Raw genomic sequence first — 16,258 nt, forward strand, 5'->3', positions numbered from 1 at the left:
GTTTTAAATTTTTATTGGAATAGAAACACCATAATATTAATCAAATTAATTAAGCTACATTTCTTAAAATGAATCCGATATACTATGTTCTTACAAAAAAAGTTTACATTTTATAGTAATGCCAATATTGAAGATGATCAAATACTTCTCAAAGATGCCCTCTGGTGATCAAACTAGCACTAACTGGCATTAAGTTAATGCTAAAAATTCTGCAGTATGACGCAACTTTTAAAGGAGGAACCACTGTATCTGACATGTGTTAGCTAGCTAGCAGTTGATGTGAAGTCCCCAAAATGATTTGAAATAACAATTGAGGTAGCCATGTAATCAGTGCTTGACTTGGACTGCAATAGGTGCTGGTAATCATTTTGGGTGTAGGTATTGTTTATATTTAGGTGCAAGAGCTTCACATTACTTTTGAGCTAATATTCTACAAGAGGAACAGGAGCTCAAGCAGTAGAACATTTTAGGTTCTGATCAAGCACTGCATGTAATCTAGCTAAACACAACTTTTATTTATGGTCATTTAAATTAGTTAGCTTACCCGTTTAAAGCTGTCCAGTGGGTATTTGATTTGCGAACTCCGTAACATTTGTGCAAAAGAAACACTGCTAACCAAACAGTGCTAGGTGCATGTGCACTTCAATTAAAGGGTAACTACTCAAAATGTAAATATCTTAGATTTTTTTCCCAGATATCAAATTAAACCCTGATGGGGTTTAAACATTGTTTTGACCATAGAACATCCAAGCTTTTGCTATTTTTTGCTATGAACAATTTGTGCTTTTTATAGCAAAAACCATAAGAAATGGGAGAAATCAGAAACCTGGAAAAGAAAAAACATAAAGAAATACCCAAAGAAATATAACGGAATTAGGCAAAAAATAAAAAAAGATTTTAAAGGGCCATACCAATGTTTTTTTGCTATGCCTGACTTTATGTCATCCTGCAGCACAGCATTTGGGGGAAAGTTGAGGTCAGGTCCAATGTTGCCTATGCACCCAAGAGCGAAAGAGGTTGGGCCATCCTAGAATTGTTTTAATTTAGAGTAATATAATATACACCATTTAACAGACACTATGGATACGGTTATAGATGATTTGCAACACATGTATGTAGTGCTTATGAAGGCTTTATTGAGACTTTATGAAGCCTTTATAAGCTGCTCTTCATTTAAAGCGGGAACACATTCCCTCCTAATGGAGCTGAGGAATCCAGAGTCACATTCCTCCCACAGCATTCCTTCAGACAAACTGCATCCTTGAAACTGTCTGGTGTGGGTGTGCTTGAGATGACCACCTCTACCTCATCTCGTTCCTTACAGCCCTTCCCAACAATGCATAAAATAAAATAGTAACACAAGAGGAATAAAATAAAAAACACAAGAATATACAGGGACTACAAGTACTAGTACCATATCAATGTGCAGAGGTACAATGTATTTGAGGTATATATGTACATGGAGGCAGAGTAAAGTGACTAGGCATCAGGAAAGATAATAATAATAAGAGTAAGGGCTCTCCTGAGTGGCGCAGCGGTCTAAGGCACTGCAGTCCTTCCGGCGCCGACAGAGATGGCCGCCTCGCTTCGCGTTCCTAGGAAACTATGCAGTTTTTTGTTTTTTTACGTGTTATTTCTTACACTAGTACCCCAGGTCATCTTAGGTTTCTTTACATACAGCCGACAAGAACTACTGAATATAAGATCAGCGTCAACTCACCATCAGTACGACCAAGAATATGTTTTTCGCGACGCGGATCCTGTGTTCTGCCTTACAACCAGTGTAACCGAGTGGATCACATGCAGCCCAAAAAAAAAAAAACGACTCAGAAAAAGAGGGAAACGAAGCGGTCTTCTGGTCAGACTCCGGAGACGGGCACATCGTGCACCACTCCCTAGCATTCTTCTTGCCAATGTCCAGTCTCTTGACAACAAGGTTGATGAAATCCGAGCAAGGGTAGCATTCCAGAGGGACATCAGAGACTGTAACGTTCTCTGCTTCACGGAAACATGGCTAACTGGAGAGACGCAATCCGAAGCGGTGCAGCCAGCGGGTTTCTCCACGCATCGCGCCGACAGAAACAAACATCTTTCTGGTAAGAAGAGGGGCGGGGCGTATGTCTTATGGCCAACGTGACATGGTGTGATGAAAGAAACATACAGGAACTCAAATCCTTCTGTTCACCTGATTTAGAATTCCTCACAATCAAATGTAGACCGCATTATCTACCAAGAGAATTCTCTTCGATTATAATCACAGCCGTATATATCCCCCCAAGCAGACACATCGATGGCTCTGAACGAACTTTATTTAACTCTCTGCAAACTGGAAACGATTTATCCGGAGGCTGCATTCATTGTAGCTGGGGATTTTAACAAGGCTAATCTGAAAACAAGACTCCCTAAATTTTATCAGCATATCGATTGCGCAACCAGGGGTGGAAAGACCCTGGATCATTGTTACTCTAACTTCCGCGACGCATATAAGGCCATGCCCCGCCCCCCTTTCGGAAAAGCTGACCACGACTCCATTTTGTTGATCCCTGCCTACAGACAGAAACTAAAACAAGAAGCTCCCACGCTGAGGTCTGTCCAACGCTGGTCCGACCAAGCTGACTCCACACTCCAAGACTGCTTCCATCACGTGGACTGGGAGATGTTTCGTATTGCGTCAGACAACAACATTGACGAATACGCTGATACGGTGTGCGAGTTCATTAGAACGTGCGTTGAAGATGTCGTTCCCATAGCAACGATTTAAAACATTCCCTAACCAGAAACCGTGGATTGATGGCAGCATTCGTGTGAAACTGAAGGCACGAACCACTGCTTTTAATCAGGGCAAGGTGTCTGGTAACATGGCTGAATACAAACAGTGCAGCTATTCCCTCCGCAAGGCTATCAAACAAGCTAAGCGCCAGTACAGAGACAAAGTAGAATCTCAATTCAACGGCTCAGACACAAGAGGTATGTGGCAGGGTCTACAGTCAATCACGGACTACAGGAAGAAACCCAGCCCAGTCACGGACCAGGATGTCTTGCTCCCAGGCAGACTAAATAACTTTTTTGCCCGCTTTGAGGACAATACAGTGCCACTGACACGGCCTGCAACGGAAACATGCGGTCTCTCCTTCACTGCAGCCGAAGTGAGTAAGACATTTAAACGTGTTAACCCTCGCAAGGCTGCAGGCCCAGACGGCATCCCCAGCCGCGCCCTCAGAGCATGCGCAGACCAGCTGGCCGGTGTGTTTACGGACATATTCAATCAATCCCTATACCAGTCTGCTGTTCCCACATGCTTCAAGAGGGCCACCATTGTTCCTGTTCCCAAGAAAGCTAAGGTAACTGAGCTAAACGACTACCGCCCCAAGCACTCACATCCGTCATCATGAAATGCTTTGAGAGACTAGTCAAGGACCATATCACCTCCACCCTACCTGACACCCTTGACCCACTCCAATTTGCTTACCGCCCAAATAGGTCCACAGACGATGCAATCTCAACCACACTGCACACTGCCCTAACCCATCTGGACAAGAGGAATACCTATGTGAGAATGCTGTTCATCGACTACAGCTCGGCATTCAACACCATAGTACCCTCCAAGCTCGTCATCAAGCTCGAGACCCTGGGTCTCGACCCCGCCCTGTGCAACTGGGTACTGGACTTCCTGACGGGCCGCCCCAGGTGGTGAGGGTAGGCAACAACATCTCCTCCCCGCTGATCCTCAACACTGGGGCCCCACAAGGGTGCGTTCTGAGCCCTCTCCTGTACTCCCTGTTCACCCACGACTGCAGGCCATGCACGCCTCCAACTCAATCATCAAGTTTGCGGACGACACAACAGTGGTAGGCTTGATTACCAACAACGACGAGACGGCCTACAGGGAGGAGGTGAGGGCCCTCGGAGTGTGGTGTCAGGGAAAATAACCTCACACTCAACGTCAACAAAACTAAGGAGATGATTGTGGACTTCAGGAAACAGCAGAGGGAACACCCCCATCCACATCGATGGAACAGTAGTGGAGAGGGTAGCAAGTTTTAAGTTCCTCGGCATACACATCACAGACAAACTGAATTGGTCCACTCACACAGACAGCTACTGCAGCATCGTGAGGAAGGCGCAGCAGCGCCTCTTCAACCTCAGGAGGCTGAAGAAATTCGGCTTGTCACCAAAAGCACTCACAAACTTCTACAGATGCACAATCGAGAGCATCCTGGCGGGCTGTATCACCGCCTGGTATGGCAACTGCACCGCCCTCAACCGTAAGGCTCTCCAGAGGGTAGTGAGGTCTGCACAACGCATCACCGGGGGCAAACTACCTGCCCTCCAGGACACCTACACCACCCGATGCTACAGGAAGGCCATAAAGATCATCAAGGACATCAACCACCCGAGCCACTGCCTGTTCACCCCGCTGCCATCCAGAAGGCGACGGGTGGGTGTTTCCATCGTGACGAGTGAACTGAGATAAGGCAGAGCTTTACCTAGCATAGACTTGTAGATGACCTGGAGCCAGTGGGTCTGGCGATGAACATGTAGCGAGGGTCAGCCGACTAGAGCATACAGGTCGCAGTGGTGGGTGGTATAAGGTGCTTTAGTAACAAAATGGATGGCACTGTGATAAACTGCATCCAGTTTGCTGAGTAGAGTATTGGAAGCTATTTTGTAGATGACATCGCCGAAGTCAAGGATCGGTAGGATAGTCAGTTTTACTAGGGTAAGTTTGGCGGCGTGAGTGAAGGAGGCTTTGTTGCGGAATAGAAAGCTGACTCTAGATTTGATTTTGGATTGGAGATGTTTGATATGAGTCTGGAAGGAGAGTTTGCAGTCTAGCCAGACACCTAGGTACTTATAGATGTCCACATATTCTAGGTCGGAACCATCCAGGGTGACGATGCTAGTCGGGCGTGCGGGTGCAGGCAGCGAATGGTTGAAAAGCATGCATTTGGTTTTACTAGCATTTAAGAGCAGGTGGAGGCCACGGAAGGAGTGTTGAATGGCATTGAAGCTCGTTTGGAGGTTAGATAGCACAGTGTCCAAGGAAGGGCCAGAAGTATACAGAATGGTGTCGTCTGCATAGAGGTGGAGCAGGGAATCGCCCGCAGCAAGAGCAAAAAGAGTCGGCCCGAGAATTGAACCCTGTGGTACCCCCATAGAGACTGCCAGAGGACCGGACAACATGCCCTCCGATTTGACACACTGAACTCTGTCTGCAAAGTAGTTGGTGAACCAGGCAAGGCAGTCATTAGAAAAACCGAGGCTACTGAGTCTGCCGATAAGAATATGGTGATTGACAGAGTCGAAAGCCTTGGCCAGGTCGATGAAGACTGCTGCACAGTACTATCTTTTATCGATGGCGGTTATGATATCGTTTAGTACCTTGAGCGTGGCTGAGGTGCACCCGTGACCGGCTCGGAAACCGGTACGGTGGGATTCGAGATGGTCAGTGATCTTGTTGACTTGGCTTTCGAAGACCTTAGATAGGCAGGGCAGGATGGATATAGGTCTGTAACAGTTTGGGTCCAGGTTGTCTCCCCCTTTGAAGAGGGGCAGCTTTCCAATCCTTGGGGATCTCAGATGATATGAAGGAGAGGTTGAACAGGCTGGTAATAGGGGTTGCAACAATGGCGGCGGACAGTTTCAGAAATAGAGAGTCCAGATTGTCAAGCCCAGCTGATTTGTATGGGTCCAGGTTTTGCAGCTCTTTCAGAACATCTGCTATCTGGATTTGGGTAAAGGAGAAGCTAGGGAGGCTTGGTCGAGTAGCTGCGAGGGGGCAGAGCTGTTGGCTGACGTTGGAGTAGCCAGGAGGAAGGCATGGCCAGCTGTTGAGGAATGCTTGTTGAAGTTTTCGATTATCATTGATTTATCGGTGGTGACCGTGTTACCTAGCCTCAGTGCAGTGGGCAGCTGGGAGGAGGTGCTCTTGTTCTCCATGGACTTTACAGTGTCCCAGAACGTTTTGGAGTTAGAGCTACAGGATGCAAATTTCTGCTTGAAAAAGCTGGCCTTTGCTTTCCTGACTGACTGCGTGTATTGGTTCCTGACTTCCCTGAACAGTTGTATATCGCGGGGACTATTCGATGCTATTGCAGTCCGCCACAGGGTGTTTTTGTTCTGGTCGAGGGCAGTCAGGTCTGGAGTGAACCAAGGGCTATATCTGTTCTTAGTTCTGCATTGTTTGAACAGAGCATGCTTGTCTAAGATGTTGAGGAAGTTACTTTTAAAGAATGACCAGGCATCCTCAACTGACGGGATGAGGTCAATATCCTTCCAGGATACCCGGGCCAGGTCGATTAGAAAGGCCTGCTCGCAGAAGTGATTTAGGGAGCATTTGACAGTCATGAGGGGTGGTCGTTTGACCGCGGACCCGTAGCGGATACAGGCAATGAGGCAGTAATCGCTGAGATCCTGATTGAAGACAGCAGAGGTGTATTTGGAGGGCAAGTTGGTCAGGATAATGTCTATTAGGGTGCCCATGTTTACGGATTTAGCGTTGTACTTGGTGGGTTCCTTGATGATTTGTGTGAGATTGAGGGCATCTAGCTTAGATTGTAGGACTGCCGGGGTGTTAAGCATATCCCAGTTTAGGTCACCTAACAGAACAAACGCTGAAGCTAGATGGGGGGCGATCAATTCACAGATGGTGTCCAGAGCACAGCTGGGAACTGAGGGGGGTCGGTAGCAGGCGGCAACAGTGAGAGACTTATGTCTGGAGAGATTCATTTTTAAAATTAGAAGTTCGAACTGTTTGGGCATAGACCTGTAAAGTATGACAGAACTTTGCAGGCTATCTCTGCAGTAGATTGCAACTCCTTCCCCTTTGGCAGTTCTATCTTGACGGAAAGTGTTATAGTTGAGTATGGAAATCTTTGGTGGCCTTCCTAAGCCAGGATTCAGACACGGCAAGGACATCAGGGTTGGCAGAGTGTGCTAAAGCAGTGAGTAAAACAAACTTAGGGAGGAGGCTTCTGATGTGGACATGCATGAAACCAAGGATTTTTCAATCACAGAAGTCAACAAATGAGGGTGCCTGGGGACATGCAGGGCCTGGGTTTACCTCCACATCATCCGAGGAACAGAGAAGGAGTAGGATGAGGGTGCGACTAAAGGCTATCAAAACTAGTCGCCTAGAGCGTTGGGGACAAGGAATAAAAGGAGCAGATTTATGGGCGTGGTAGAATATATTCAGGGCATAATGTGCAGACAGGGGTATGGTGGGGTGCGGGTACAGCGGAGGTAAGCCCAGGCACTGGGTGATGATAAGAGAGGTTGTATCTCTGGACATGCTGGTTATAATGGGTGAGGTCACCGCATGTGTGGGGGGTTGGACAAAGGAGGTATCAGAGGTATGAGGAGTGGAACTTGGGGCTCCATTGTAAACTAAAACAATGATAACTAACCTGAACAACAGTATACAATGCATATTGACATTTGAGAGAGACATACAGCAAGGCATAAAGTAATCGCAGGTCTTGATTGGGAGAGCTAGCTAAAACAACAGGTAAGACAATAACAGCTAGTCAGCTAACACAACAACAGCAGGTAAAATGGCGATGACTAGGCAGAGAGGGTCGGATTAACTACACACAGAGCCTGAGTTCGCGGCTGGGGCCGACAGATAAAAAATAAATAAACAGAATGGAGTACCGTGATTAATGGACAGTCCAGCAGGCATCAGCTATGTAGCCAAGTGATCATAGTGTACAGGGGGCAGCAGTAGGTGGAACAGGGAAGCTGCCACTACGCGAGCACGCAGGCGACACAGCGTTTAAAGTTAGTAGCCTGGGGGTGGTAGGGGGGTCTGCTCAGACGGAGGCCGGTGGAAGGCACGGCGGAGTATTTGCGGGGCGCCGCGTCGACAGAGAATCCAAGCCAGATGGCGAAAGAGGTATTGTAGAATTTTGTTTGCTAGCCGGGAGATGTGCCTGGCTTACGGCTAACTTGTGCTAGCTTCGTTGCAGTGGCGTTAGCCACTATAGCCAATCGGTAGCAGCGGTGATCTGGTGCCAAGGTCCAGAGTTTACAGCAAGGATCAGGTGGAGTATCGGGCTCTAGCCGTGTATGAGTGGGGTTCGGGTGAACAGCTGAGTAGGCCGGGGGGTAGGCCTCAGGGATAGCTTCGGTACTGGGTGCCACGTAGGGTGCAAGCTAGCTGTGAAGATTAGAAGTAGTGGCCCAGGGGTTACGGCAGGAATCCGGCGTTGTTGTGGAGAGACAGTCCGATACTGGTAGATTGGCGAGTAATATCCAGGCTAAGAACAGGGCTGGATTCTGTGCAGAAGGTAAAAGCCGCTAGCAGTGGCTAACAATGACTAAATTGCTTGTAGCTAATTAGCTTCTGGAGGTTCTTGAATGTGTTCTAAAGTTTAAAAAAATAATAGCGATTCCGTATCACATTGGGTGAGGCAGGTTAACGGAAGGTATAATCGAATTAAAAATCGAAAAGAGATTGATTTTTTGGGGGGGAAATATATACAAAAAATACAAAAGTACACGAGAGGACGAACAAAACACGACTACACTGCTACGCCATCTTGGATCATCTTGGATGTACTGGGCTGTCCACACTACCCTCTGTAGCGCGTTGCGGTCAAGGGTGGAGCATTTCCCATACCAAGCGGTGATGCAGTCAGTCAATATGCACTCGATGGTGCAGCTGTAGATCTTTTGAGGATCCGAGGGCCCATGCCTAATCTTTTCAGCCTCCTTAGGGGAAGAAGCACTGCCTTGCCCTCTTCACAACTGTGCGGGTGTGTGGACCATGTTAAGTCCTTAGTGATCTGGACACCAAGGAACTTGAAGCTTTCAACCCACTCCACAACAGCCCTGTTGATGTGGATGGGGGGTGCTCTCCCCTCTTTCTCCTATAGTCCACGACCAGCACCTTGGTCTTACTGACATTAAGGGAGAGGATGTTGTCCTGGCACCACACTGCTAAGTCTAGGACTTCCTCCCTGTAGACTGACTCATCGCCGTCGGTGATCAGGCCAGCCACTGTTGTATCATCAGCAAACCTGCTGATGGTGTTCTAGTCATTCATGGCCACACAGTTGTGGGTGAACAGGAGGTACAGGAGGGAACTAAGCACACACCCCTGAGAGGCCTCTGTGTCATAATTTATCATTGCGTTTGTTCTGTAATTTACCCTCATCACTGGAACGGCATTGTGTCATATGGACAGCCAAATTGAACTGGGACTCTTGGAGATCAAGTGGCGGGATTGGGATACTCAGATCTGGAAGCTCTTGGTTTAGTCTCTGTGAGGGATGTATGAAGTTCACTGTGTTCATTAAGTTGCTAAGCACACACACACACACACACACACACACACACAACAATAGTTTCAGATGGATGGCGGGCATATCAGTCGCAGGCCAGGAAGTCTGCAGTGTGCCTTGAGGTGGTCATGGCAGATTGAAATGTTCGGCTGCACTGTGTCAACAGCCCTGTGTGTGTGTGTGTGTGTGTGTGTGTGTAGAGGGGGGCATGTTCAAGCTTCTTTAGCGTGTTTACTTAACCTGTCTCAGCATACACAGCCCAGTCCTCACCTCCTCTCTGTCTGGTCACAGCAGAGCAGTGACAGATAGGAGGGGCATGGCGTTGTCTCCAGTTTCATATCCCTCTTACTGGAGAAACATGAAAACGCAATGTTCTTTAAAGCCTTCTTCACAGTGTGTGTATGTGTGTGTGTGTGGGGGGGTTATGTACTTCTGTTCCCCACAAGAGTAGTAAGCAAACCAAAATTTTACCAATTGGGGGCATTTTGTTAGTCCCCACAAGGTCAAATACTATTTCTAGGGAATTTCAGGGTTAAGGTTATAATTAGTGTTAGGGTTATAATTACGTTAAGGGTTAGGGTTAGGAGCTAGAGTTAGGGTTAAGAGTTAGGGTTAGGAGTTAGGGTTAGGTTTTGGGGTTAGGTTTAAGGTTAGGGTACGGGTTAGGGAAAATAGGATTTTGAATGGGACTGAATTGTGTGTCCCAACAAGGTTAGCTGTGTGTGTGTGTGTGTGTGTGTGTGTGTGTGTGTGTGTGAATGACTGCAGGCGATAGAGCTTCAAAAAGACTGACATTCAATCCCCTGAACCTCTGCTCCCTATTCGCCTGGCAAGGCCAAGACCATCGCCTCTCTCTCTATCTGTGTCAGTCAGTCTGTGTGTCCCAAATGGCAGCCTATTCCCTTTACAGCACACTACTTTTGACCAGAACCCAATGAGCTGGTCCTATGGGCCCCGGTCAAAAGTAGTGCACTATAAAGGGATTAGGGTGCCATTTGGAACACAGACAGTGTGGGTGGGTGGGTGCTTATACTTACTGGTCTGTACTCAGTGACCTTTGTAGAGATTAGCAGTGTTTCAATCATAGACCCATAGAGACATCTGCAAAACATCAGAACTGGGTTAAAAACAACCAAGCACTGGGTAAATAGTGGACAGAACACACATTGGGTTATTTTGACCTACTTAGTTGGGTTGTTTTCTTTGAAGACTGGAGGCATGGATTAGTAGGCGTGTGGCATTCAAATAATTATTTTTGGCCACCCATGAGAGTAAATGTAATTCCAGTTCTGTTCTGTTCTGTTGTGATCACATGTTAAGGTTAATCACTGATACGTTTGAAGGTTTAATGCCTTTGCATATTTCAATGTTGGGATGGTCACCACTTTATTGTTTTAAATTTTATTAAAATGTCCCTTCAATATTTTTTCACATATAATTAATATGTGTATATGTATAATAATATGTATATTAATTATAATATTAACATTTATTGTAATATTATTTTACGTGGTAACTCTCCCAACAATGGGATATACAAAGGCACCTGAGGAACTCATAATCTTGTAAAAGCTACAAACATGTGATGGCAATAGAACACATTATGAACCAGAATGACATTTACTTTCATGGGTGGCCAAAAATAACTATTTGAAAGCCACGCCCCTACTAAGCCACGCCTCCAGTCTTCTGATCTGACCTGGTAGCTCGATTACCCAGCATCAATAACCCAACAACCCAGCTAAGGCTGCTTTCACATAGGAAGCCCAATTCTAATATTATTTTCACTATTTGGTCTTCTGACCAATTAGATCCACTCTGAAAAGGATCTGATGTGATTGGTTAAAAACCAATTAGTTGAAAAAATAGCATAAGTGACTCAAGTGGCTGGGTCAAAATAAAGTGTGTTCTGTCCAATATTGACCTAAATTGAGTTGTTTTTAAGCCAGCATTTTTTTTGAGTGTAGGATGCTTTCTCATGGGGTGGCTTAAGGCTGTGCTGCACTGTTACAACTTTAACTGGATGGCACAAAAATACAATATATTTATCTTAATATACAAATTGTGCTACTTATTTTCTTGAACAAGTAGTACAGCGTTAGCTAACACCTGGTAACGTAGTCTTTGGCAACTCTTCCTGTTAGCTACAATAATCTAACCAAAATACAATCTTATTAATGTAAGCATCCTTATCTGAACTTGTCAAAACTTGACTGTACAGACTCATGGCTGCCTTTGAGGATTAATTCAATCGGGTCTTGACGGGAGGCTTTAAGGTAGCCAGCCCGCCAGCCAGGCAACCCTCTCACCTTTGCTGCGGTAATGTAGCTGTCAAGAGCAGGTGGGAGGGCCCACATAAACATTTTATCTAATGGTTTTCGACACGGCACTCACTCACTCACGCACACACAAACACACACACTCCGTGCGCCGCACTCAGGGTTTGGCAGACAATGGGCACTGTATGCCGCTCCCACCGTACACTTTAGGATGTTTGTCTTTTTCAGGGATTAAAGGGATCCAGGAAATGATCTCACTGTCCTAGTTTCTGGGACAGGAGTCAGCCAATAACCTAGTTCTGATGGGGACACGTGGAGGAGAAATCAAAGACATAACGCTGCTATGTTCTGTGGTGTTATGTTCTGTGTTTAGTGCCTTGGAAATATTGTGTGGGAACCCTATCCTCTAGTGCACTACTTTTGACCAAGTGCACAATTTTGACCAGGGCCTGGTTGAAAGTATTGCACTCTATAGGGAATAGGGTGCCATTTGATGTGCTCTGTGTGGACTCCCTGCACACTTGTGAGACCAGGGCCTGCACAACTGCCAACCTGTCGCTGTAATCCGAGATGGCACTCACTGACAGAGAGAGAGTGACAGAGAGAACTGATGTATGTATGAGTGTGAGTGATTTTGTGGATCTTGTTTGGTTGAGTATTGATCTTTGCGTTAGGGCTTGTTTGCAGTGACACCCTACCTCATTACTCAGTACACGTCTTTGTTTATAGACACTCACACACACACACACACACACACACACACACACACACACACACACACACACATGCAGTTGGCCTGTTATGATTACGTAAAGGAGGTCAGGCAATAGAGGAGATCAGGATGGCAGTTTTCAGCCACAATAGACTAGATCCATAGTTCAAGTGAAGTGACCAACAGACAAACCTTTTTAGTAGTTTAACTAAGCTTTGTTGAAGATGCTCCTAATCTCGATTCTACACTACTTGTTCATTTGACAGCAAGCCTAGCTAATCGCCCTGTGAACTACTCAGTCACTACTGTACTTAATCTCATTCCTAGGCACTTCCGCCCAAAAGCTTCCGCCCAAACATGGCCTTCCTTAGCTAATACAAAACGACCGGTAGAAATTCCGGGCGCATAGGCATTGGCTTAATCGGCTTAATCTACCAACCAATCATCTCCCACAACACCTTCCCCCTAACCCTCCTCAACGGCTCGCATCTCAGTGCAAGAGGCATCACTGCAGTACCTGGTTCAAATCCAGGCTGCATCACAACCGGCCATGATTGGGAGTCCCACAGGGCGGCGCACAATTGGCCCAGTGTCATCTGGGTTTGGCCGGGGTAGGCCATCATAATAATTAAGAATTTGTTCTTAACTGACTTGCCTAGTTAAATAAAGGTAATAAAAAATAAAGGCCAACTTTGAATAGTTTATATCACAGGCTTAAATGTGCTGTGTGCAATAGCCTGGGGATGAGGTTACTACTGTACTGTACGTACTTGCAAAAATGTACTTGCAAAAACAAAAAAAGGTTGAACAATTTATTTTTATTTTTTATATATATGTTTGTTCTCTGACTTTGTGTCATTTTTTTCTAATCATTTTACCCCACATTCCCTCTGCACTGATATGTTTTGGTTTTCATAATTTTGTAGTTTCCTCTGTAGATTTTTAACCACTTTTTCCCATTTCCCCACTGCAGTGTCATCAATATAGTTTCTCCATAATTTTGTAGTTTTCTCTGTATATTGTGTAGCTTTTTCTAACCAGATTTTCCACCTCCTGTCCCCCTCTGCAGTGTCATCATGCATCACCACGTACAAGAAGATGCCTCCGCCGGTACCGCCGCGCACAACCCCGCCCAAGCCCTTTATCTCCATCACGGCCCAGAGCAGCACCGAGTCGGCCCAGGACGCCTACATGGACGGGGGGTCAGGCCCCCGGAGCCACATCAGCACCTCCCAGCCCGGCCTGTCCAACTCCAGAGAGAGCATCGACAGTATGAAGGTATATCATATAACAAAGTATATTGTGTATTCTGAAAATATTATAAAACTTAACGGTATGTCAATAATCTGTTTTTGACATTTGTGATTTTATCAGTGTCAATTTGTGTTTTTGTCAAATCAATAAAAAGATAAATACATTTTTTTTAAACATATTTGATTGTTTATTTTATTATTATTATTATTATTATTATAAAGGCCCTGACGGCAGCCATCGAGGCAGCTAATGCCCAGGTCCACGGCCCAGCCAGCCAACATGTCACCAACAGCACCATCACCGCCACCAACATTGCCTCCACCAACAGCAAGAGAGACACCCTCCGGAAGTGCCTCTCCATAGGGATACAGGTCAGAGAACAGACACAGATATGCCTATGAGCGTATTGACCAAACAATGACTACATGCTGACCACACACTGACCTTTGGTCTGTTCTTAATTGACTTATCTCGGTTAAAACCCAAACTAAAATCTTGTGTAATTTGGTCTGATTCAACCATTTTATGTTTACATAGTCTGTCCAGGAGAGATGATTAATTCTTACCTGTAAAAAAATAAAGTTTATATAAAAACACAACAACAACAAAAATCTGTGTACGGTTGCAGGTGGATGGACCAGAGGAGGTTGGGGGGACAGAGGAGCACTCCAAGTTCCAGTCAGTAGGCATCCAGGTGGAAGAGGAGAGATGGTGAGAAGCGATAGAGAAAGAGAGAGCGGGAGCGTGTGAATGATTTTCTGCCATTCATGGTAGTGTTTATCTTGTATCCTGTTGCAGTCTGCTGGTGTCTCTGCTAGCTGACTGTCCACTCATTGTGCATTCAGTTGGCACCTCTTTTTGACACTCCCCCTCATGCCTGAGAGCTGTATGTGTATAAATGTGTACCTTCGGGTTGGGCCTAGTGACTATAGGCTGTCTGGTCCACCATCCCACCCCACACCTCACTACACAACAGCTGCCCCCAGCTCAGAGGAGTTTGGGCATCAGAGCCCCTTGACTAGGGGGCCCATGCATGCAGTGACAGCTGGGGAAGTGGAGGATGTGTTGGAGGGGATAGGAAGGGAGTGGGGGCAGTTAGTTGACAGCCATCTGTTGCAGCAGCATTTGTGATGTGGCCAGGCCACTTTGCGAGGGGGGGTGGGTTCTGTCAGTGTCCTGTTCTTTTCAGTACATGGTCGTGTACAACCCCAACTCCTCCTTTTCCTGCCCTACACGTAACAGTTCCTATAGGTCTCCTATCTCCCCCTAAACCCTTATACTAAAGCCCCTATAGCATGCCAATTGACCACCTCATTGAACAACTGCCCTGGCCCCTGACTGACTTATACAAGGAACATTTGCATAGGCAGGAAGTCAGGGAACGTTCCTGGTTCCTGGAGTTGTGTTAAAATATGTCACACAGCAGGCAGTTATGTGTCAGTGTGTCTGCCTGCGTAACTCCCATCCACTTAGCACAGTAACCCCTCTGTTAGTCAGAGCTGAGGGGAGATGACCAATTTAGAGACTGCACTAGATTCAGTAATCTAATTTCATACTGTACACAGAACATGTTTAGGAATCAAAGAGCCCAGTCTCAACCTACCAAGGTCATGCACAGGACTGCAGTTTCAGAGTCAGATGCAGAAATCTGGACTGTATACCAAACGGCAACCTATTACCTATAGTACACTGCATTTGACCAGAGACCTATGGCTGGGCGTATTTGCCCGGGTCAAAAGTAGTGCACAACATAAAGAATAGGGTGCCAATTGGGACAAAGTAATCTGGAGTTTTTCCTCAAAGAGTTTTCCTCAGCTGACTAGCCAAGCATTGAAAAGGAGGCACATCTTCAAGCAGCCAAGGAAAACATTAACTCCTGTAGACACTTCCACTAGTCAAGTGGCTCTGGGGTTTAATGTCACACATGTGCCTTCCCTTAGTGCATGTTTGAATTTGTGTGTGTGTGTCTGTGTCTGTGTGTGTCGCAGCCGGTCCGTTCTAGGAGGTCATGGTCTGGGCAGAGTGCCCCTATACACTAGATTCCCAGACGGTGAGAGTGCATCTCTTCTGTGGCCCTACCCCACTCACAGAAAAGGTGTGTGTGTGTGTGTGTGTGTGTGTGTGTGTGTGTGTGTGTGTGTGGGGGGGGGGGGGTCATAACCTCACCTCAGTGTTTGAACTGGGCTTAAGCCTGCCAAACTGAGAGGGAGTGGAGGAGAGCAGTAAAAGAGAGGAACACTACAAACAACCTGGCTGCCTTTCCAAGACATCTGTCAGCTGTCTGCTCAGACAACTCAGACAAAATGACTCAAGTAAATGTCACCCAGTAAAATACTACTTGAGTAAAAGTCTACATTTGTTTTTAAGTATGTGTAAGTATTAGCAGTATATGTAATTGTTAAAATATACTTAATTATCAAAGATAAAAGTATACATATTTTCAGATTCCTTTCTAGCAAACTAGATGACACAATGTTCTTATTTTTATGGTGGGGTAGCCCCCCCCCTCCCACTCCAACATTCAGACATCATTGACAAATGAAACGTGTTTTTAGTAAGTTTGCCAGGTCAGAGACAGTAGGGATGACCAGGGATGTTCTCTTGATAATTGTGTGAATTGGACAATTTTCCTGGCCTGTATTCAAAATGTATCAAAATGTATCGAGTACTTTTTGGTGTCAGGGAAAATGTATGGAGTAGAAAGTACAGTGCATTCAGAAAGTATTCAG

The 16,258-nt window shown here is 46.0% G+C and overlaps 1 protein-coding gene across 2 annotated transcripts in view; it reads left to right on the forward strand.

Moving 5' to 3' along the window:
* Window positions 1-16,258, forward strand: part of dlgap1b (discs, large (Drosophila) homolog-associated protein 1b) — a 279,478-nt gene that overhangs the window by 242,397 nt on the left and 20,823 nt on the right. For both annotated transcript variants that reach the window (XM_024393091.1, XM_024393093.2), the window contains exons 7-9: window positions 13,345-13,553; window positions 13,751-13,900; window positions 14,158-14,240. In XM_024393091.1, coding sequence (XP_024248859.1) covers window positions 13,345-13,553; window positions 13,751-13,900; window positions 14,158-14,240 — 442 coding nt within the window. The remainder of the gene's footprint in view (window positions 1-13,344; window positions 13,554-13,750; window positions 13,901-14,157; window positions 14,241-16,258) is intronic.

Source organism: Oncorhynchus tshawytscha, linkage group LG29 (genome assembly GCF_018296145.1).
Source record: "Oncorhynchus tshawytscha isolate Ot180627B linkage group LG29, Otsh_v2.0, whole genome shotgun sequence".
NCBI classification, from domain to species: domain Eukaryota; kingdom Metazoa; phylum Chordata; class Actinopteri; order Salmoniformes; family Salmonidae; genus Oncorhynchus; species Oncorhynchus tshawytscha.